The 25,249-nt window shown below is 42.9% G+C and overlaps 1 protein-coding gene across 3 annotated transcripts in view; it reads left to right on the top strand.

Moving 5' to 3' along the window:
* CFAP299 (cilia and flagella associated protein 299) overlaps window positions 1-25,249 on the top strand; it is a 1,086,689-nt gene that overhangs the window by 984,752 nt on the left and 76,688 nt on the right. For all 3 annotated transcript variants that reach the window (XR_010186026.1, XM_063938677.1, XM_063938678.1), the window contains exon 5: window positions 15,229-15,358. Coding sequence is in view for 2 of the 3 variants with exons in the window: in XM_063938677.1 (XP_063794747.1) it covers window positions 15,229-15,358 (130 nt within the window). In the remaining variant the exon portion in view is untranslated. The remainder of the gene's footprint in view (window positions 1-15,228; window positions 15,359-25,249) is intronic.

The following is a 25,249-nucleotide window of genomic DNA, read 5'->3' as shown; positions in this document are numbered from 1 at the left end:
CAGAATACCGACATCAGAAGCCACCTCCTTAATGTAATGAGACGCTGTGACAATATATGACAAGCATTGTCTAGCATGATCAGAAGCGTTGGACGGCAACTCCGCCTTCAGCTCCTGAGCCCACGCTTCCACAACTTCTGCAGCCCATGTCGCTGCAATGGTGGGCCTATGCGCAGCACCGGTTAGGGTGTGAATTGCCTTTAAACAACCCTTCACACACTTATCCGTCGGCTCTCTCAGGGACGTGACGGTAGTTACAGGCAGAGCTGAGGATACCACCAGCCGCGCCACCTGCGAATTCACTGACAGGGGTATTTTCCAATTTTTACTAAGCTCCGCAGCGAGGGCGTAGCGAGCCAGCATCTTCTTGTGAGGCATGAATTTCTTTCCTGGATTTCCCCAGGACTCCTGAAGTATGTCAACTAAATGGTCAGAGTGAGGTAAAACCTGTTTAACCACTTTCTGACGTTTAAACCTGTCCGGTTTCTTAGGGGCAGCATCAGGCTCCGGGTTATCATCAACTTGAAGAATGAGCCTGATAGCCTCCAACAAGTCAGGCACATCCACCTGTGAAACAGCTTCCCCATCAGAAGCATCGGGATCAGAATCTGTGGGGTCAGTACAAACGCCATCCTCTTTAGACGAGGTGTCTGGGATGTTGGTGGATTGTGAGGAAGTAATTGCCCGCTTAGAGGACCCCTTGGTCTTAGGCGGGTGAGGGTTAGACTTCAGAGTAATCAGTGATTGGTTCAATTGCTGTAACTGATTGGACAGTTGATCTGCCCACGGCGGGTTAACCGCGGGGACCATAAGCGGTTGTACCAGCACAGGAAGTCCCATAGGGGGCGTTAGTCTAGTTACCAGCGTATTCAATAGTGTGGAGAAAGTAGCCCAAGATGGGTCATTTTAAACCCCTGTTGCTACAGTCCCACTGGGGAGTAAGGAACCCCCAGAACCTGAACCCTCAGCTGCTATGTTATCCTCAAATGTGTCTGCAGCGTCAACACCACGCAATGTGGGATCAGCCCCAGCACCGTTGCCCTTCGTAGCTGACATAATCAAAAGCTCAATGCAAGGCAACACAGTACAATATCAGCAGCATAATACCTGACAAGAACCCCCGGTGCAGTGTATTTCAGCACAAATAGGGAATTCTAGAGGTATATGGTGTCTAGAAATCACAGAGAAAAATACACACTGAGTATATCCTGTGAACTACCTATATTAATGATAAACCTGACGCACTTAGCCCCCTCAGGTTATAGAATATAGGGATAGCAATCTGAGTGAGAAACACGAATTGGAGGTCACACAGCAGCTATATGCTCACACACAGAGTCACAGTTTGTACAATGCAGAAATTATGACATGCAATAAAACTGCACTGGACTAGCAATACATAGTAGTACTAAGTATAGCTATACACTTAATAGATATAGTAATGCACAGTAAAGACTGGATGTATATCACAGGGTACTTGTACTAAATAACCCTGACTAAATGCACTTTATCTTAACTAACACTGTCAGCAGACATGTAGAATACTTAAGTGTCCTGTAAAATGCACAGCGCTGACAGGCTGGCGGCTTTACAGAGGAGGATTTGCCGAAACAGTCCCAGGATCAGCTCAGCTTGTCCTAATGGCACCCAAACGCTGACAGGGAGTGAGGGAGAGAGAGATATGCAGCCCCAGGGCGGGAACATTTACTCTAAATGGCGCCAGGGGGCCGGGAGAGGGGCTACAGGTTAAAGCCTTATCCCCATGCTGGATTTCACCCCCGGGTACTGGGGGCTTAAATAAACGGTTTTATGAGAGAAAACCGACCTGTGCCCATGCCATGGTGGTCTAGTGGGGTCCCTGTACTGCCACAGTGTCCACGCCAGCGCGCGCGGCCCGCCTCCCACTGGCCGTGCAGGATCGCAATTTACAGCTGGGCCCGCCGGGGGGACCCACTTACCTTCTCCCTGAGTGCGGCCACGCGATCCAGGAGAGCAGTTGTCATGTGTGTGTCTAACAGGTAGAAAACCGGAGCCTCCGCTGTAGGTACCCGGCAACCAGGGCGCGGGAGTATACAGCGCCGCTGGGGGAGTGATGGAGCTGCAGCATGAGATGTCTGACTGACATCCAGCACTTACAGTGCCTTTGCTGCAGCCCTTGAAGTCTTAATTTTTCTTTAAAAAGCTTTTTCCTAGGGCTGCTGGAGCAGCCCCCCTGTTATATGCCTGCTGACTGCATGGCACCAACTACAAAACTGAGCTCCTGTGCATGGAGGCGGGGTTATAGAGGAGGCGGTGCTATGCATTCTGGGAACAGTCAAAGCTTTGAGCCTGTTGGTGCCTCTGATCAAGATCCTACTCTACACCCCAATGTAATTCCCTGTGGAGCCCAGTGTACCCCGCAGCAGAAAATTGCATCACTATGTTACAGAAGATTGCCAATATAAACACAACTTTAACAGGTATTACAAGATATGCCCATGATTATGACTCATTTGGTGATATCATTCATGTAAGAAGTTCCAAATTAAATATCCTGTTATGAACATATTTTAATGGGAATGCTAAATGTAACATACATTGCTTAACTACATATATTCATCAATAGCATCATTCTTTGGATATATTAAAAATGAAATATTATGCTATGAAACCACATTTTTTTTCTGTTAACATTTTTATCAAGTGTTCTGTAGAAATAACCTTGGAAGTAGTTTATGTAGACCCAGTGATTTAAATTACCTGTGTTTAGATTGGCTCAATCTCTTTCCCAACCAGTTCATCGATCTTCAGTCCAGAGGCATTTCCCATAACCTTCTGTTTCCTTTGTATCATTCCTTCCAGAACAGGTTTGAATTTACATTAACTGATGTTTTAATATCAGACCACACCTAAGGTATCTATAACCTGTGTTCAGTCTTTCTGCCTTGTACAAATAGATTTTAAATTCTAATTTTTGCTATTTATTTGTTTGTATACATAAAACAGTACATTACAAGATATGAAAGCTGCTGTTGTATTAATTTGCAGTTATATTATATTCACACACTGTATATAAGAACACAAATCTATTTGTAAATACTTTCATATCTTCCTGTACTTTACTCTTCCATATAGTGAGCACTTGCTGATAATACAGTAGGTATTATATACTGTATCTGCCAACAGTACTTGACAAAAGTCATAATCCAATGAGTGACGGAGCAGTCCCTCAGATTGGGTTTGTAATTACATTTGTAACCTCTGTATTAATGAAAGTGGTCTTGTGAGCTAAGTGTGATTTTACTCCTGCTTTCTGTTTACAGTGCATTTAACCTTTGGACCTATTAGAATTTTATAGTCAATGTTATAGGCATGATCAACAAACATAACATACAACTTTATGTACAGATGATAACTGTGCTTGCTTCCCAGAGTGTGTATGATCTCTCAGAAACAATCTTCATTGTATAAATAAATATGATTTGTACTGAACTAGAAAGTGCTAGCTTACAATTTTAGTTGGAACATATAAAATATAAATGATGTATAAACTGTAAAGTTTGTGAAAATTTGTCTAATACAAACCAACCCTACTTTTATTTCCAGGTTTTATTAAACTAAAGATAAAAGATACTGACTACACTGGCATAAAAATGTTGCTGTTTATATAATATGGAGCTCATTTACCCATATTTTGCTACAGTTTACATCTATTCAATATGAAAAACACATAGATACAGCTAGTGTGCTTCTTTCGCTTAACTTGTTAGGGGTGTGACATGGTCATAATTTGGATTTGATGCAAAGAGAATAGTTTGGCAAGTAAGGGTTGATTAGAAATGTCCATTCCTTTTTATTATTATTATTATTATTATTATTATTATTACTACAGTCTTAAATAGCATTATCTTCCTAAGTATTATGTGCAAAAAAAAAAAAAACACCCTGAGATTGACTGTAGTTTTAATTGTACTGATAGTAGAAAATATGGACAGCGTCGGACTGGCCCACAGAGGAACAGGGGAAACCACCGGTGGGCCCCACTGCCTCTGGGTCCTCCTCCTAGGGATTAGGTTCCAGACTCTATCCTAGTGCACTTGAATTATGCATTATACTTATGTTACATTATACTTCACAAGAATATGGTTTATTATATATTTACCAAGGGGAACAGAACATGTACTCTGTAATGGTTAGTCAAACCTCTGTGGTGGCTGGCCACGCCCCAGTGGAGCCTGGCCACACCCCTAAACATTGGCCCCTACTACAGCATCCCCCTGGTGGGCCCTTCATGCCTCAGTCCGACACTGAATATAGACCAAAATATTAATTGTTATTGTAGCAGGTAAACTCAGAAGTAACTACCCAAAATGATAGTCTGCATGTAAGTGTGTATAAAACCATTGTATTCTGTGGACCTAGGTGGAACCAGCTTCTGTGTGGCAGATATGCTGTGTCCTGTATGTGACCTATCTGGAAGAAGCATAGTTTATGGTTATGTTTTTTTAAGTAAAAGAAGCGAGATGGTTATGTATCGAATGTTCTGATGTGACTCCTTTCAAGACAAAAGAGCCTAACTTACATGATGTTTGAATTCTGGGTTTGTTTTTCTTTTTTTCTCCTATTTGTTATTTTAATTGAAATTATTGCAATATAATATTTTTTTTGTCCATATTTGTAATATTCCATTTTTGTACCAAAACCTTGGAAACATTTTTCAGATTAAAAATCTACTTTAATCTACCGAATTCTTCCTGTGTCTTGTGAAACTCATGAGCGTATGAGGTTAAAGCTACATACCTATGTGTAAGTGTGAAATATTTATATTTGGGTGGGAAACATAGAGACCCCATTAAAGTCTTTTTTTTTTGGTGGGCGACAAGATTTTTGTATGTATCCTAAATGACCAAAGTGCATGCATGTTATGACCCAGCTGTTAAGATTGTGGTATCTGAGTGCAGGCTGGTATCTTGACAGTTATGTTACAACATGTGCTGCTATTTTGAGTTACATATGGTTTGGGCATATGCTTTTAGATGCATGCAGCAACATGATTGCTTTTGGCTATATATGAATCTCGGTATAAAATCGCTAATTGGCTTTTGGCCCTCTTCGTATGTCCAATACAATCTGTATGCACTATGGAAACTACTTACTGTACTGTATGTCTGGACCTGTGCAAAAAAGTCACTTAACTGAAAGCTGATTGATGGTGGTGAACACTGTCTCAAACGTTGTTCCATAATATCCTATAAATGCTTACTTGGGTTCATACTTGGAGACTGATTAGGCCTTGACATGTCGATAGTAGTAGTCTTATGCCTTATCAAACTAATGGAAGAACTTTATGGAAGAGGGTATTGTCATCCTGTCCGGCAAAACGTTCTGCAGCATGGGAAGACGATGGTGACAGTATACTATTAAACAGAAATTACAAATCGCCTTACTTTCTAAGGGAATGGTGTCACCCAAGCCATAGCAGGAAAATGCACCTACAATATTAAAGAATCTCTAGAGCCCTGCATGCTGGAAATGGGATTCATTCAATTTGCCAGAAGTCGAGATCCCGGCGGTCAGGATACCGATGCCGGAATTCCGCCTACCGGATATGCTGCCAGCCGGAATCCCAGCACACAGAGCCTGTTTCCACTCATGGGTGTCAACGATATATATATATATATATATATATATATAGAAAGTGGTAATTGAAGTTTACATCGCTGTTCTGCTGCAAAATAAGGTGCATGCTATATTTGTAGCTCAATTCTGGCCTAGAATTACTAAAATGTAGTCTCCAAATTTCAGTGTTTCGCAGAAAGGAATCTGTTTTGGAAGAATGGAATGAAAAAACTGAATTTAGAAAAAAAACATCCTATTATAAGGATGTTTTGAAATTTCCTAAAAAAATTATAACAAAACAACTAAAACAATTTATGTTATGGAAAACCTATTAGTAAACAATTTATGTTTTTGAACCAGTAATAAAGATATTTTTGTAGATTTGCTGAAGACGCAATTATTGTCCCAAACCAATATTAGGATTTGTTCCAGAAGTAGAACTATGGGATATTGGCTTATCTCTGTTCTGGATTCAGCAAATCCAGTGAGAATATTTTGTGAACTGTGTTTGGACCTAAAGCTCCTAAAACTCCCATGTTAATTTATTCCTTTTTGTAGAGGTACCAAGTAAATCAAGTAATTTTAATAAAAAAGAAATCCTAGTTAGGCATACAATTCTACTTCTCATTATTTTATTTGTTTTCAGTGCTGGTGTCCTTATTTTCAGTTTTGTATTGAGGTCATAGAAAAGTGTGGAGAATTTCCACTGCAAAATACAGAGAGAGATGTTTCCCACTGACCAACATGCTAAGATCCAGAATTCATATGTTCCCAACGACTTGCTTCAGGAGACAAGTGCACGCACAATACTTGGCAGACCTTCTTACATACCTCTCTTAAAGCATCTTCAGTTTATCATGTTTCTGTTTAACATTATTTTAACGAAAAATGCATTAGCAATCTCAGGATATGTTTATTCAGCTTTATTTAAGCAATCATGCATAAAGCTCCGGGGAAGATGTGCATTTGGTTCTTTATTTTCCTATTTGATGTCTTCCTAGGATGATGTGTGTTATAAAAGAGTAATAGTTTCCCTCAACTTATCTCTGACCTTCATATGTTGAATCAGAGACATCTTTACAGGCAGCGCAACAGCCATCTATCTCAAACATTAGCCTCTCCTGTGTATGCTACATGTGGTATTGACATAATGGCTGCTAGATACTGATTGTGAATGGGCGTCCTTGGATTTTGTCCACTAGTGCATAATTTATTTCTGCTAAGACTCAAAAATTGATTAATCACTTGCCAGGTCACAAAACCAATTATGACTCACTTAGAACATGGTGTGAATAAAGTTCTATTTAAGTGTCACTACATATGTTGATTACAGTATTACTTCAAGAGCACTGGAAACTTTTTGAAAGATTAGTGACTTTGAATACAAATTAATTGGTTGCAATGAAACTATTGTTGTAAGGCTTTAACATTGTTGACCCCTTCATTTGTGTTTTTGCAACACAAGATTACTTTAAAGTAGATGGTTTGAGGTATTCAGTAGGCATACTGTAGCTGTATGTGTGACATGACCAGTTTGCAGGTCGGATACATAATTGACCTAAAAACATTTTTAACCATACTAACAGAGAGCCAGTCTGTACAAGCTCTATGTTTCTATAGGTTCAAAAATGGTTGAGATTACCTAAAAGATAAAAAAAGGGGCAGACTAGATGGACCAAGTGGTTCTTATCTGCCGTCAAATTCTATGTTACTATAGGTTCAAAAAAAGCTCAGGAAGCTCAGGAATCAGCATGTGCTGACTTGCACATTAATGAGCACTTTAATTATGAGACTGATGATCCACAAACGGTGCAGGTCTATACTTATGGCTATAAGGAATTAGGAAAGAAGTTTATTTTCCATGACAAAGACCTAAGGACCTTATTCAGCTTCAGTTACAGTTTTGCTAATTTAGCAGGCACAGAGAAGCCTTTTTTCAGGTCACATTGGGCACATGACGTAACATGGCCACCCCGAACCTGCCCCCGTTTCCACTGCTCCGCTTGCAGGACAAGTAGATGCCCCTGCAACGCTGCGTCACTGCTCCATTCCGCCCCGTGAACACTTCTGCCTGTCAATAAGGCAGAGGCATTCGCATAAGTGAGATGAGATCACATCTCACTGTGTGCGCACGTGCGCACTGCACACAGACTAGTCAGTATGTGATCGCATCGCTGATGCAATGAATACTGAATTAAGTACTATAATACCATTTCAGAGCATCTTCCTGCAAGTGGTATGGTATCGGGATCCCGGTGCTTGGGATGCCGGCAGTCAAACTACAGAGAGCGGCATACCGACGCTTAGTATCCCGGCATTGGTAATTAGACTACCCCAACCTCTCTAACCATTTTTCGCAGCATGACCCTTAGTCTCCCCCACTAAACCCCCTCCCCTTAGCCTGAACCTAACCCTCCCTCCCCCTGCAGCTTATCCCTAACCGTCCCTCCCAGCAGCCTAACCCTATCCTTCACTCCCCCGCAGTCTTACGCTAACACTCACCCGCAGCCTAACACTCCCCCCCCCCCCCACAAGGCTTACCAGTGCGGTGTCCCGGTAGACCTCATTGGGATTTCGACATTCAGGATTCCGGTGATGGCATTTCAATCCATATAGGGATGCCGGTGTTGGTATTCCGATCAGTGTCAGTATTCCGATTGCCGGATCCCCTGCAAGTGTATGCACACTGTGCACAGAAGAATATCTATCTCATCATGCTTTAATTACACATTGCAAATGCACACAGTTTACTATCCAACATCTGTGTTATGCATTTCCCCAATTAATGATATTACAACTTGATTCTCTTACATTTGTAGCAAACTCATTTTGAAACGTTGCACTTCTTCATCAGATTCCTATTATTATCCTTTATTTATAAGGGGTCTGCAGTGCCTTCCAAAGAACAGAAACAGCGTGAAAAAAAGACATAATACAAAACATTACCAATATTTAGTACATGACTTTTATAAACATTGCTGCATCACCAGGCATAATACACAAATAAGTAGTACAGGCTGAGCCCAAAGGTTTGGTGCTGTTGCTGTTGGCAGTAGGAGGCAGGTGATAGCATAAGTGTTGGAAAGAAAAGTACATGAGGGAAGAGAGACTTGGCTTTACAAGAGTTTACAGTCTAAAAGACCCTGTAGCTAGTGCACAAATAAAAATACTAATGACTTGTAGTTAAAACAGATAACAATCCTTGTGGCTAATGTTTCAAATAGATCCAAATTCTGAAGGCTAGCCTAACCCTCCCCTCCCCACAGCCTATCCCTTACCCTCCCAACTGGTGCCTAAACCTAATCCCCCCAGGGCGCAGCCTAAACCTAGCCCCCTGAGGTGTAGCCTAACCCTCCCCCCACAGCCTAAACCTCTTCCCTCCCCACAGTCTAACCCTAACCCTCACCAGTGGTGCCTAAATCTAACACCCCTGAGGTGCAGCCAAACCCCCTCCCCCCCTCACAGCCTAATCCTAGTCCCCCCACCACCACCACCACCCACAGTTTACCTCTCCTGTGGGCTGGTGTCTGATCTTTCAGCATCATGGCTGTCGGGATTCTGGCACCGGGATGTTGAACCTATATGGGATGCCAGTATCGGCATTCTAGATTCTGACTGCCGGGATCCTGACTGAATCCCCTCCTGATATCTAGTGTGCACAGTTACAGTACTTCTCCCCATTCCTAGTGACTAGTAAACGAAGCTAACATTTCTGTTGGCTAGTTTACACATCAGTTTCTACTTTCTTGCAGAGGAGTATATGAAGCAGTTTCCAATTCATAGTTGCTATGCTAGCATACAAAGGTGCAAACAAACTGTTTCCCCAATAAGGTATTAATTAAGCATTTGTAGCTTGTAAGCCTATCAGACCTTCTATTACTTGTGACTAGTATACAGTACAAAGCAGAACTGTCTGTCACTAGTGCATAAAGTTGTTCTCAAAACCTGGTGGATAGTGGGGCAAATGTACTGTACTCCAGACCAGACCCCAACATTTACTACTTCTGCTGCTTTCTTTTGTACTGTTATTGACAGAACCAATTATTCAAGTACTCCGTATTAACAGCACACCTTGCCGTGTTCACACCATCTGCAACTATGATTGTTAAGCCACTGTATACATGTATAACCCTGTATCAAATAGCAAACTAATTGTCATTCATACGTATATTCATAAAGTTAGCTTTTAATCCATCACTAACATTGAGCGAACTATTAACCAGCACTATTTGCTGAGGACATATTATGGAAAACCTATATGCGAATATCATATAAGCAACACATTACAGTTAGTGCTACTGTATGTGTTTTATGGTGACAATGCAATAGAGGCAAGGACTAACAGCTTTCTTCTTCTACATACCTGAGCCCAGTGCTAACCAGGGGGTAAATTTAATAGGGTCCAAGTTGCCGGTGGTACGAGATTTCATCCAAGAATGGCTGTATTTTTAAAGCGGCAATCATTTACAAGGCAAAACCAGGTTGGTTAAATGATTTCCACTTTAAAAATACAGCCATTATCACAACTTGGACCCTATTACATTTACCCCCAGGTCAGGGCCGTAACTAGGGGGGGGGGACCTAAGGGGGCATGCGGAATTTGAGGGGGCGCCAAAGAGTTACAGAGGAGCAGGGTTTTCTTGTTTTTTTACCGGCAGTGCTGTGCTGCTCCAGTGAGACAGTAGACAGCTCCCGGGGCAATGTCTCTGACCCACCTGTCTGCCCGTAGCTGGTTTCGCCGCTGTGCGGGTGAGCTCCAGTAACTGGGATCTCTCCTATGCCGCTACTGTCTTAAATACTCTTCTTTGCCATGCAGTGCTGCTACTAGCGTGCGGTGCACTGTACAAGCTATAGAAGCGCACTGTGCTCCCAGTTAGCAGTATCAACCTCTGCTTTGCCTCCCAGATTGGGGGATTTGGTGTTGTTTTTAGGGTGGTGTAGTGTAGTGATGTAGTGTACCATATAGGGTATGTAGTGTAGTAATGTATTGCAATATATAGGGGCATGTAGTGCACTGATATGGTGTAGCATATAAGGGGATGTAGTGTAGTGATGTAGTGTAGCATATAGGGTATGTAGTTCAGCATGTAGAGGGTGTAGTATAGTGATGTAGTGCAGTGGATATGGAAATGTATTGCAGTGATAAAGTGTTATGATATAGTTCAATGTATGGGGACACACAGAGTAGCATGTAGTTGAACACGCTGGCAGGGGCATTTGAGGCACATAGGGGAATTTTGTCCGACAGTATCCCCTTTTTCTCAAAATGTTTGTTAATCTGATTATTTTAGTTTTTTTTTTCTTTTTGGGGTGGGGGGGGGGGGAGGGTTTGGGCACCAAATTACTGCCTTGCCCTGGGTGATGAAAAATTTGAATGATAAAGTACAGAACTAGCCTATACTAAAGTACATTGAAGGGTATAAAATGTATATTATAAAACGAAATCTAAGAAATTAAGCAGTTGGCAACAACAAGTATGCTGAAAGTGCTTGGGATACTTTCAGGCTAAACATTAGTTAGTTCACGTACTATCTAGTAAAACATAGGATATCTGCATTTTTCCACACCTACAAAGCTTGATATAGCAACTTACATTTGGAAATTGCTACGTGTTTTCATCTTTTATTCAAGCGCATAAAGCAGAGGTTCCCAAACATGGTCCTCAAGGCACCCTACCGGTCAATGTTTTTTAATGTATCCATGGCTCAGCACAGATGGTTAAATCAAATTGACTGAGAAACTAATTACAGATGTGTCCACGCTCATTCATACTGCAAACGGGTCACGTGTGCAAATTTGCTGCAATTGCGATTTTTTGCAACTATTTTGCATCCGCACCCATGGCAAATTTACGGTAGGGCGCGCACCATGCGATCCTAAGGATCGTGGGTGCATGTGCAATGCCAGTGAATGTTCACGGGCATGCTATTCGAGGCTAACAACCAGCGATTGCCACGAATAGCAGGTAATCTGAGCCAGGGGCACCTCTGTAAGTCACCTGTGGCCAAGCATGGATTTACTCATAAATCTGGACCATTTGTGTGCCTTTAGAACCGTGTTCTGGAACCTCTGGTATAAAGCATTATAACACCAGGCTACATGATGGTACAGTGGTTACCATTGCTCTCAAAACAACTATTTGTAATATGTCCAGTACAGTATGTTCTTCCTGTGTTTGGTGAGTTTTCTCTGGGTGCTCTAGTTTCCTCCCCCACTTATGCTGGTAGGTTAATTGACTTCTGAATAATTTAACCCTAGTGAGTGTGTGTCCGTGTAACAGGGAATATAGACTATAAGCTCTGAGTAGATATTGGTTTGAATTATTTAAAAAAATGTCTGCATCTATATAAAGAATCATTGATAAAAGAAAAAAGAAAAGTGTAGAACACTAGGTAGATCAAGCATATTTTAACAGCTTTATTATTATAGTTATTATCGTACAAGATTTGACTAGTAACAAGGCAGAGCCAGCTATCCAGAACTTTGTACTAAGGGTAAAACTACTTATCTCCTACGGATCCAAACAATATTTTAATTTTGAACGTAAAAAATCCCAGTTATTCCACGTCAAACAACAATTACTTATAAATGTTAACAGAGCTGTACCACACATGCAAATAGTACTGCAATTCAGAAAGTCCTACCACAGCAGCCCCAGCAAAAACTCTGCTTCTAAGCAATGGTTTCCCCTCTCTCACTGGCAGACTAATAGGTCCTACACATTTAGCGATTTCACTTAAAGATATGAACAATCTCATTAATGAACGAGATATCGTTCATATCTTTCAGTATGTATGCACCAACGATGAACGATGCGCGGCCCCATGCTCGTTCATCATTGGTGCAGGCCAGTTTAAACATGCAAGCCAATATGGACAATCTTGTCCATATTAGCATGCAGTGCTATGGATCCGGGTGACGGGGGGGAGTGAAGAAACTTCACTCCTCCCGTCAACTCCCCCCCCCCGCCAGGTCGCCCACCGGCTGTATCGACCGTCGGGCACCTCGCCAGCCAATCGCTAGGTGTGTAAGGCCCTTAACACTGCTTGTGAAGGCTTCCAGTAATATGTGCATAGATGTTTGACCCAGAGGGGATCCAGTGAGGCATTTCTGGCTTTGGTGGTCCTCCATTGCTGGCATGGCTAACCAGTTTCTGAGATTCATTAGCACAGAAAAGGTATGCTTTTCAATGTTTGTTAAATTACCACAGTACTGTAGGTCTATTGGGATAGTAACATGTGGCATAAAATATGTTTAATAAGAGATGTATTACCTCTTGTTAAATTGAGAGAAGCTGAGATATTCCCTTTCTCCAGTAAAAATCTGAAGAAAGAGCTTATCTTAACTTCATAAATATACACCATAGCTTTTGTACCTTTTATAAAGGATTTCCAATAACACACAATGATTTAATACATACATGTACCCAATTTTATTACTGTGTGGAACATCAAATGTTCTAAAAAACAGTAATCTCCAAAACTAGCGTACTAGAAAAACTGGGACAAGCTTACTACAGTTTTAGCAAAAATTTTCTTCAATGAATGCCCCTTATTTTAGTACCTTACAGTGAGTGAGTAAATATATCTAAACATGGAAAATGCAATATAGTACTTGAAAATATATTATAAAGACATTTACTAAAAGCCCAAAATCATCTCATCTGGATATGTGTCCTCTTATATGTTTATCAACTTTTTTTGCTCTTCAGGCAGTGTGGACAAATTTGTGTCTAGCCACCTCACTCTTTGGGGTATATTTACTAAAGTGTGGGTTTATAGAAGTAGACGTGTTTGCCATAGCAGCCAATCTAAATATTATCTTCTAGAAGGTGCTAGATAAATGATAAGTAGATTCTGATTGGTAGCTATGGGCAATATCTCCACTTCTATAAACCCACAGTTTAGTAAATATATCCCTTTATCTCACTGATATGTCTTTTTATATTTAACTGGTGTAGGAACAATTTCCTTATTATTAAATGTGTTTAATATGCACTTGGTCTATCAGCAATTACACCCTTCTTATTAATCAGTGTTTTCAGGTTTAATATTTCAAATTTTATGACTGTACACCAAAAATCTTTGCATTGAAAATGACCTCTGAGGCATGTGCTATTTAATTAATAAAAGGCTATTTACCATGGCTTATCATAATTTTTAGCATACTAATATTCTTTTCTGGCATGCTAATCAGTTCATCTAGCCTGCTAAACAGATTACAACGAACATCTCCACTGCTTTAAGCAAGCTTTACATCAGTGAGAATCTCTAACATGGAGGAAGGGGTCGAAGGTATAGAACTAGCCAGTAAGTGCTTAGTAGGTATGAGTAACATTTCACGCTTATCAAGTGTCTATTTGGAACAGAACATTTTGCAGTAGTGCAAAGTTACAGATACCATCAAGTTCCACTTTTGTTTTGCCATTTTGTGGAGTGCAGACTGCACTATATTGGTAAATTTTCAATTAACAGAATTAATAACACTGGGGTAATGACATTATATCATACAGCAATGGAGTGTGTACTTCTTCCCTACCATGATACTAAGTGCACTTCTTCCTTACTATGAAACGGAGTGCACTTCTTAACTACTGTGACACTTGAGAGCACTTCTTCCCTACCACAACACTTGAGTGCGCTTCTTACCTACCATGTTACTGATTGCAATTCTTATCTACCATGGTAAAGAGTGCACTTCTTACCTACCATGACACTTGAGTGCACTTCTTACCTACCATGATAAAGAGTGCATTTCTTCCCTACCATGATACAGAGTGCATTTCTTCCCTACCATGATACAGAGTGCACTTCTTCCCTACCATGACAGAGTGCACTTCTTCCCTACCATGATAAAGTACACTTCTTCCCTACCATGACACTTGAGTGCACTTCTTATCTACCATGACACTTGAATGCACTTCTTACCTACCACGATACAGAGTGCACTTCTTATTTACCATGATACAGAGTGCACTTCTTACCTACCATGATAAAGAGTGCACTTCTTACCTACCATGATAAAGAGTGCATTTCTTACCTACCAAGATCCTGAATGCACTTTTTACCTACCATGATACAGAGTGCACTTCTTATCTACCATGATACAGAGTGTACTTCTTACTTACCATGATACAGAGTGCACTTCTTACTTACCAAGATCGTGAATGCACTTCTTACCTACCATGATAAAGAGTGCACTTCTTACCTACCAAGATCCTGAATGCGCTTCTTACCTACCATGATGCAGAGTGCACTTCTTTCCTACCATGATGCAGAGTGCACTTCTTTCCTACCATGATACAGAGTGCACTTCTTACCTACCATGATAAAGAGCGCACTTCTTACTTACCATGACACTTGAGTGCACGTCTTACTCTTACCCAACATCAGCAATAAAACAGAAATGAAATTTTCTTTGGATTTTGAACAGCCTGTATATAATAAATTGGAACCTACGTCAGAAGTGACAGGCGCTCCTTACATGAGTCTGCTGCATTGCTACTAAATTCTAGAGCAAAATAATATAAAAAAAACACTGAACAAATGTGACTTAGGTACACAAATGAATGTCTTGGACCTAGTCAATCAAAAGTATTCAATTTCTTTCCTTGCTTTTCTGTTCTTGCAGTTTTTATAACTGGGAAACCCATGTTTCAACTTCAAACGCAAGTCCAAATTACCAAGTGATTGCTGAAAATTCATCTGGATTACTGTTTAAAAATAAGAGGGACAGGAAAATACTAAACGTGGATCCTAAGGTAAATATTTTTCTCAGTGCAAAGCGGCAATTTTCACTTCTCTTCTCACATTACCATATGTTTTAAGGATTCCGTACTGTTTTTACTGCCTGTGTTTCATGGCTTTACAAGTGGTATCACTTAGCAACTCGAGGACTAATATTGTCACTCCTTTGTGTGTTTATATATTTAAGGATCTGTTTGAAATGAGGGATCTGTATGGTCTTTTAAAGCTCAGAGGTTCATTGTTCACGGCTCAGTCACACATATAAATTTGTATTCCCTGTTATTTTAGGTTGTGTTAAAGGGAATCCATCATGGAACTTTCCTTTTTTGTTACTCACCTTTAAATTTGCAGAAGTATCAGGTAGTTTATTAGAAAAGCAAATAAATGTCAGTTTTACAGTATTTTTAAACATTTTTTTTCTAACTTACAATATAGTTATAGTGATAAATGTTCCTTTTAAACTATATTCTGTGCCCTCTCTTTCCTTTCCAATGAACACGTCATCCCAAATAAAACTGCTTTGGTACTTTTAAAACATCTTAATGATGTGTCTATCTGACTGCATGTTAAAACAGAACGGAACTTTTGCGAAGACTCTCCAGACGTTCCATAATAATCCAATTCACCAGGTATACAATGCTCTGATCCTGGTTTTACTTCCTGTATTACAATTGCAGTAGTCTGTGCTGAAATAAATGTCAAAAACACCTTTTATGTCAATTATTTAATTCAGCCAAGCTTACTGGGATAAGGAGTTAAGTAGAAAAAAAAAAATGGGGACAAAATTGCTTAACTAATCCTACTGTACAGTACAGTACTTCGTATATGCCACATTCCACTTTTGTGAGCTGCCCATGTGCTATGGATATGTGTCTAGTTTTTGGTGGTTGCGTTTGGTGGAGAGATGGAAAAGGTAGTCTAAATGGCGGCTTTAGTAACTGCACCATTCTACCTGTTTATTAATGCAAGTATCTAAACAACCAATCAGGTGGCAGCAACTCATAAAAGCATGCAGATATGGTCAAAAATGTATATGTGGTTCAGAGCAAATACCGAAATAAATGTGATCTAATTGACTGTGGAATGATCGTTGGTGTCAGGATTGTGGTCTGAGGTTTAGAAAATGCTGATCTCCTGGGATTTTCATACACAACGATCTCTAGAGTTTACAGAGAATGGTGCAAAAAACAAAAAACATCCATTGGTAGAAAATGGCTTGTGGGTGAGGTCAGTGTAGAATAGCCAGATGGTTTCAACCTGATAAGAAGGTAAAAGTAACTGAAATTGTAGATACCCGAAGTAGATTTACTGTAGGAGAAGACCATAACAGGTTCTACTCCTATCAGCAAAGAAAAACAAAGACTACAGGTGGTACAGGTTGAGGATTGAAAAAACATTGGAAAGCTTAGAGCCTTTAATCAGGGTTCAGACCAGACCCCTTTTTCTCCTCAATCTTTGCTTGCACACATCTCGGTTATTCCCAAGGAGGGTAAGGACCCTGCCAAGTGTTCCAGTTACAGGCCCATCTCCCTATTGAACGTCGACTTGAAGCTCTTTGCTAAATTAATGGCGAACCACTTGAAGGTTTTTCTCCCAAATTTAATCCACACAGACCAGGTAGGTTTTGTCCCTGGTCGTGAGGCTAGGGACAATACCACTAAAGTTCTGGACTTAATTCATTGTGCCTCAACTTGTAAAACTCCTTCTATTTTACTTTCAACTGACGCAGAAAAGGCGTTCGATAGGGTAGACTGGGATTTTTTTTATTAGGGGTGCTGGAGCATCTGGGCTTGGGGCAGATTGGCTTCCAAAGAATTTGGGCTTTGTACTCTAGACCCACAGCCCATGTCTGCATAAATGGAGAGCTGTCAGATCCGTTTCGGATTCAGAATGGCACTCGCCAGGGCAGTCCCTTGTCGCCACTTATTTTCATAGTGTGTATGGAGGCCCTGGCGAGGGCCATTCGTCGCAATATTAATATCAGAGGGTTGTCAGTGAGAGACAGAGCATATAAGATCGGTCTGTTTGCAGACGACCTCCTAGCTGTGGTATCCAACCCCTTAACCCCTATACTGAATCTCCTTAAGGAATTTAAACGATTTGGAGCCCTCTCAACTTTCAAAGTTAATCTTCCCAAATCTATAGCGATTAACCTAACTTTGGACCAGACGAGTTTGCAGATTCTTCAAACCATTTCACCCTTCGCATGGCATCCTTCACAACTAAAATATTTATGCGTGATTTTGCATAAAGATTTCTCCTAGGTTTATTGCTCTAACTTTCCCCCACTTCTAGCTAAACTCCATTCTGATCTCACCAATTGGGGTGGGAAAAACATTTCATGGATAGGTAGAGTGGGAGTTATTAAGATGAATATTTTACCTAGAATTCTGTACCTTTTACAATTTTTACCCATTGCTATCCCCCGGTCCTGGTTTATTGCATTGCAGCAAAAGATCAGGGATTTTATATGGGTGGTGCATAAACCTAGGTTTAAGCACTAGATACTTTTTAGATGCAAACATCAGGGGGGGGGGGGGCTCCAATTGCTACACTTTCTCTCCTATTATCATGCTGTACTCCTTAAGAGAGTCATGGAGTGGAGTCGTGAGTCGATGTTAGGGTCTCCTGCCCTGTGCTGCCACGTCGTCATGGCAACTGGGAGACAAGTGCTAGCGGAGTAACCTGAGCGCAGCTGATACTCCGGTTCGGGTCTTTTGCTGTGCAGTGGTTATAGGCTCTGTGCACGGCAGGGGATCCGGTGCTGGTTTTTGTGCTCACAGTCTGTGAGGTCTGAGTGGGGCGTGGACAGCACCTGCTTTATAAGGCCTCTTCTCAGGGTAAGCAGATGCTGCTGAATCTTTGTTGGTTAGTCAGTTCCTGAAAGTTAACCAGTACTGTGTAGCTTTGTATTTGTTTGTTGCTTACTGCAAATAGGCCTGGGGATTTGGTATTACACTCTGCCAATCCAGACCTAGCAGTAAGACTGGAGTCAGTCGTTTAGCTTGCTGGGGTTCTGTTACTACTCTGTGAACTTAGCAAGTTTGCGGCTGTATTCTAAGACTTGCCTGTCTAATCCTGTCTCACTGTGCTAGGTGTCAGGGGTCAGTTTAGTGGCAGTAAGCTGAACCTGTGCACTGCAAGTGAGAATTAGGATTGTGGAGACTCTCCTTGTGTCTATCATTCCATCTCTGACCAAGGAGTTTACTGCCACACCCGTTGGTAACCCTTTAGGGTTTTGCTGTTGCCCTTAGCAACAGCATTTCGGGTTCTCTACGTATTCAAACACAACATCTTGCTTTTCCCATCTGAGCATTTCTAATACAAGGGAGATACCCAGTTCCTTAGCCTCTGGGCTTCTCTGTTCACTTTGTGTGTATTTTGTTACCCTATCACCTTCTGTGTACGTTATGTCATATTCCCCAGTCTGTCTGTGAGTCCATTTGTTTTGCATAACAGTTCAAACACCAGTACATTCCTGCAGGCACTGGAGTGCATAACAGTTCTGACACCAGTACTTTCCTGCAGGCACTGGTGTGCATAACATATTCAGCAGCCTAATACTCCTGTTGAAATTTTGTGGGAATATGGAGCATACCCCTCAAAATACGTTGCAACAGGTGGTCGATCAGGTGCAGGTCCTGACTCGACAATTTAATGATTTGTCCATTAAAATGCACACCTCCCAGGCTGCTGGCGGAGCTCCCGCAGCAGCAGCACCTGCAGGGGTTAAGGAGCCGAAAGTAAATCTCCCGGATCGTTTTTCTGGAGATCGCTCGCAGTTCTTTTGTTTCAAGGAGAGCTGCAAGCTATACTTCCGGCTTAGGCCTCAGTCTTCTGGGTCGGAGATTCAGCGGGTGGGCATAGTGATTTCCTTGCTACAAGGAGACCCACAGGTCTGGGCATATGGGTTGCAGCCTGACTGTCCGTCGCTTAAAAGTGTTGATGCTTTTTTTACGGCACTGGGCATGTTGTATGATGACCCTGACAAGACGGCCTCAGCCGAGGCTCAGATTTCGATCCTTAAGCAAGGGCGAAGGCCAGTTGAGGTTTACTGTACGGAGTTTCGGAGGTTGGCCCATGATACCCAGTGGAATGACCCAGCCCTGAGACACCAGTACCGAAGAGGTCTTTCTAACCAGATAAAGGACCAACTGGTACAATATCCCTTGCCCGATAGCTTGGATCAGCTCATGCAGTTATCCATCCGGGTGGATAGACGGCTGAGAGAGCGTAGGCTTGAAAGGGAGACTGAGATTTCCTTCCTTCCCAAGGGAACCTCAGACTCTGAGGAATTTTCCGAGGAGCCTATGCAGATTGGGGCTACCCGCCTCTCCTCGCGTGAGAAGACGCGGAGGAGACAGCAGGGGTTGTGTTTGTACTGTGGGAATAAAGGTCATGTGGTAGTATCATGCCCAGAAAAGCCGGAAAACTTCAGGGCCTGAGGGTGATGGGAAATATCCTGTCAGGCCAGAAGTCAGAATTTCCCAAGAAGACTTTTATCATTCCGGTGACCTTGAAGATCCTTGGTCAAACTGTCAAGACTGAGGCCTTTGTGGACAGTGGGGCCGACGGGGTTTTTATGGACCGCCAATTCGCCCTGAAACACTCTGTTCCCTTAGTACCCTTGGCATCGGAAATTGAGATTTGTGGGTTAAACGGGGAACCATTATCCCAAGGTAAAATTACCTCTTGCACTAGCCAGATTTCTTTGTTTATTGGAGCCACACACTCTGAAAAATTGTCCTTTTATGTGACTGTCTGTACTTTTGCCCCATTGGTGTTGGGGTTACCCTGGTTAAGGGCCCACAATCCTCAATTTGACTGGGTCTCTGGAGAGATTCTTAGTTGGGGTACTGATTGTTTCAGGAGTTGCTTGAGCCTTCCAGTCAGGCTCTCGCAGCTAAGTTTGCCAGGATTGCCAGGGTGTTATGCAGATTTTGCGGACGTGTTCTCCAAAAAAGTTGCAGAGGTATTACCTCCCCATCGCCCCTATGACTGTGCCATTGATTTGTTGCCAAATGCTAAGCTTCCCAAGAGCAGGTTGTACTCCCTGTCACGTCCTGAGACTCAGGCTATGGCAGAGTACATTCAGGAGAACTTGGCTAAGGGATTTATCAGACCTTCACAGTCTCCAGTTGGGTCGGGGTTCTTCTTCGTGGGTAAAAAGGACGGTTCGTTGCGACCCTGCATCGACTTCAGGGAATTGAACCGTATCATGATTAAAAACTCATACCCACTGCCTCTCATTTCGGTCTTGTTTGACCAGCTTCGTACTGCCACCATTTTTTCTAAGATTGACCTACGCGGTGCGTACAATCTAATCCGAATAAGAGAGGGGGATGAATGGAAGACTGCCTTTAATACCCACTCAGGGCATTATGAATATTTGGTGATGCCTTTTGGGCTCTGTAATGCCCCGGCAGTCTTCCAGGATTTCATGAATGATGTGCTCAGGGAATATTTGGATAGATTCTTAGTTGTATACTTAGATGACATCCTAATCTTCTCCCATTCCCTGGAGGAACATCGGAAGCATGTACGCTTAGTCCTCCAGAAACTCAGAGACCACCGGCTTGGGGCGAAGCTGGAGAAGTGCGAATTTGAAGTTCAGCAAATCGCATTTCTAGGATATATTATCTCCCCAGAAGGTTTCCAAATGGAGGGTTCCAAGGTACAGGCAGTCCTGGATTGGGTGCAGCCCACTAGTTTGAAGGCGCTTCAGCGTTTCCTGGGCTTTGCGAATTTTTATAGACGATTTATCGCTGGATTTTCGTCTACAGTGGCGCCCTTGGTGGCACTCACTAAGAAAGGGGCAGATGTTGCTCACTGGTCTTGTGAGGCTAAAGCGGCTTTTGCCCGTCTCAAAAGGGCATTTGTTTCGGCCAAGGTGCTGCGACACCCAGATCCAGAGCGTCCTTTTGTGGTGGAGGTGGATGCCTCTGAGATGGGTATTGGGGCAGTGCTTTCTCAGATGGGAGTGTCTGATAATCGCCTTCATTCCTGTGCTTACTTTTCCTGTAAATTTTCGCCTGCCGAGATGAATTATGACGTGGGTAACCGGGAATTGTTGGCTATTAAGGATGCACTCGAGGAGTGGAGACACTGGCTTGAGGGGGCTAAGTTTGTGGTCTCAATTCTCACTGACCATAAGAATCTGGCATATTTAGAGTCAGCGAAGCGTCTCAATGCCAGGCAGGCACGATGGGCTTTGTTTTTTGCTCGCTTTCATTTTTTGATAACATATCGCCCTGGGTCAAAAAACATCAAGGCTGATGCGCTCTCGCGGAGTTTTGCTCCAATCCAGGAGACCACAGAGGAGCCGTTGCCCATTGTTTCCCCATCATGTATTAAAGTGGGCATTACCCAGGACCTCTTATCATTAGTCCTTAGAGCACAGGAGCAGGCTCCTCCAGACCTTCCGGTAGGTCTTTTGTTTGTGCCTCCTAGGTTAAGACAGCGAGTGTTCCTGGAATTCCATGCCAAGAAGTCGGCAGGTCACCCGGGTATTGCCAGAACTCGGGAGTTGCTATCTAGGGCGGTGTGGTGGCCCTCGGTGGCTAAGGATGTGGATCAGTGGGTTCGGGCATGTGACATCTGTGCCCGAAATAAGACTCCTAGAGGGGTTCCTGTTGGCCCATTACATCCACTCTCTATCCCATCTAAGCCATGGACCCACATTTCAATGGATTTTGTGGTGGACTTGCCCAAATCCTCGGGGATGACAGCCATCTGGGTTGTCGTTGACAGGTTTTCGAAGATGGCGCACTTCGTTCCACTGGTTGGGCTGCCATCGGCCAGACGCCTGTCTGAATTATTTATGCTGCATGTTGTGCATCTCCACGGGTTGCCACTTGATGTGGTCTCTGACCGCGGATCCCAGTTTGTGGCCAAATTCTGGAGGGCATTTTGTTCCGATCTCCAGATTTCTGTCAGCTTGTCGTCAGGCTACCATCCGCAGTCTAATGGGCAGACTGAAAGGGTGAACCAGTCCTTGGAGCAGTTCCTCAGGTGTTATGTCTCCAAGTGTCAGACTGACTGGGTTGCTCATCTGTCCATGGCGGAGTTTGCCTATAACAACGCGGCTCACTCTGCTACAGGGATCTCTCCCTTCCTTTGTGTGTATGGGCATCATCCTAAGGCCAATTCTTTTGACCCCCTGGACTCCACGCCTGGTGGTTCCTCTGTGGTTTCGGTCCTTAGAGGTATTTGGCGGAAAGTGAAGAAAGCCCTTGTGTCTGTGTCATTAGTGACCAAAAGGGTTTTTGATAGGCGGAAAAGACCCTGCAGCTTCAAATTAGGAGACTTCGTCTGGTTGTCTACCAAGAATTTGAAGTTGAGACAGCCATCTCATAAGTTAGGCCCCCGGTTCATCGGCCCTTATAAGATCACCAGGGTTATCAATCCGGTGGCATTTCAGTTAGATCTGCCCCGTTCTTTGGGTATCAATAAAACATTTCATTGTTCCCTTTTAAAACGGGCGATTAGTAATCCTTCTTCCAGTGGAAGACCTTCCCCTCTTCTGATACGTGGCCAGAGGGAGTTTGTTGTTGAAAGGATTCTTGACTCCAAGGTGGTTCGGGGTCGGCTGTCATTTTTGGTGCATTGGGAGGGCTATGGCCCGGAGGAGCGGTCGTGGGTGCGCAGTTGTGATCTTCATGCCCCCAGACTGATACGCTCTTTCTTCTCGCAGTTCCCCGATAAACCCGGTGGTAGGGGTTCTTTGACCCCTCGTCAGAGGGGGGGTACTGTTAGGGTCTCCTGCCCTGTGCTGCCACGTCGTCATGGCAACCGGGAGACAAGTGCTAGCGGAGTAACCTGAGCGCAGCTGATACTCCGGTTCGGGTCTTTTGCTGTGCAGTGGTTATAGGCTCTGTGCACGGCAGGGGATCCGGTGCTGGTTTTTGTGCTCACAGTCTGTGAGGTCTGAGTGGGGCGTGGACAGCACCTGCTTTATAAGGCCTCTTCTCAGGGTAAGCAGATGCTGCTGAATCTTTGTTGGTTAGTCAGTTCCTGAAAGTTAACCGGTACTGTGTAGCTTTGTATTTGTTTGTTGCTTACTGCAAATAGGCCTGGGGATTTGGTATTACACTCTGCCAATCCAGACCTAGCAGTAAGACTGGAGTCAGTCGTTTAGCTTGCTGGGGTTCTGTTACTACTCTGTGAACTTAGCAAGTTTGCGGCTGTATTCTAAGACTTGCCTGTCTAATCCTGTCTCACTGTGCTAGGTGTCAGGGGTCAGTTTAGTGGCAGTAAGCTGAACCTGTGCACTGCAAGTGAGAATTAGGATTGTGGAGACTCTCCTTGTGTCTATCATTCCATCTCTGACCAAGGAGTTTACTGCCACACCCGTTGGTAACCCTTTAGGGTTTTGCTGTTGCCCTTAGCAACAGCATTTCGGGTTCTCTACGTATTCAAACACAACATCTTGCTTTTCCCATCTGAGCATTTCTAATACAAGGGAGATACCCAGTTCCTTAGCCTCTGGGCTTCTCTGTTCACTTTGTGTGTATTTTGTTACCCTATCACCTTCTGTGTACGTTATGTCATATTCCCCAGTCTGTCTGTGAGTCCATTTGTTTTGCATAACAGTTCAAACACCAGTACATTCCTGCAGGCACTGGAGTGCATTACAGTTCTGACACCAGTACTTTCCTGCAGGCACTGGTGTGCATAACAGTCGAATAGAAAACAGTGGGTGGATATTGAACTAGCCTTGCTCCCCTCTCTTCACTCTGACTCCACCTGGCTCTCTAAAATCCCCCTCATTTTGCACCCGCTTGCTGGACCCACTTTTACATGTTGGTGCTGCTTACTGTACCTGTCGAACCCCTTTTTTAACCGCCTCCTTCCCCACTCACACCATTATTTAGGAATCCTGCATTCCCGCCAGGTTACCAGTCCTCAACGTTCCAGCTCTGGCAAGATAGAGGTTTATGGAGAGCGGATCAGCTGCTAGACTCATCAGGCATAGTGAGTTTTCCTGAGTTTCAGGCTAAATGGGATCTGCCGATCAAGGAAATTTGGAGATACCTCCAGATTAAAAATTTTCTCATGAGTCTATGTTCTCCTGTGGATGGTAGGCGGGCTATGACTTTGTTTGAACAATTGTGCCTCTCCCTAACTTATCCATGCCACACCCTATCTACATTCTACAGATTGATAATAGATCAGAGATTCTCTTCTCAACCTAAATTTGTTAAAGATTGGGAATCGGATCTCACGGGTTTGGTAGTTGAAGATGTCTTGGAAGGTATTTTCAGTAATACTTTCTCATCCTCTGTCAACGTTCTGGTGCTGGAAACACATTACAAAGTACTCATAAGTTGGTACCGCTGCCTAAATACACTAGCTAAAATTTATTCTGGGATCCCCAATACATATTGGAGATGCAAGGTGGCAGTTGGCACCCCTCTACATATCTGGTGGGAGTGTTCCCTCCTTTGGCCTTATTGGCGCAAAGTTGTAGAAGCGACTAATATAATTCTTGGCGAAGACCTGCCTTTTTGTTGCAGGTTCTGGCTTTTAAATCTTACACGCAGGCCCCGATCTCAATTTAAGAAAATGTTACTCTGCCATATCCTTTGTGCCTCTAAGGCGGTTATCCCTGTGTATTGAAAGTCAGACGTGATCCCCTGTATGAAGGAGTAGAGCGCCCGCTTAGATCATTATATGGCAATGGATGACCTTATCTCAGCATTAGAAGTGAAGAATCAATCCTTTACAGCTACTGTACCTGGTATCCTTGTCTGGCGTATAAAGAATTAGACCATTATAAGTCCTCTCTCTAGGAGACACCACATTTTCGCAGGCTTATTCTGTCTCTTCAGTAGAATTTCTCTAGTCCTGGGGAGGTGAGGGGAGTGAACCTTTCTGTCTTTTCTTTTTCCTTACTTCCTTTTCTG

This window comes from Pseudophryne corroboree, chromosome 1, assembly GCF_028390025.1.
Source record: "Pseudophryne corroboree isolate aPseCor3 chromosome 1, aPseCor3.hap2, whole genome shotgun sequence".
Classification (NCBI taxonomy): Eukaryota; Metazoa; Chordata; class Amphibia; order Anura; family Myobatrachidae; genus Pseudophryne; species Pseudophryne corroboree.
This window is presented reverse-complemented; position numbering and strand designations above follow the sequence as displayed.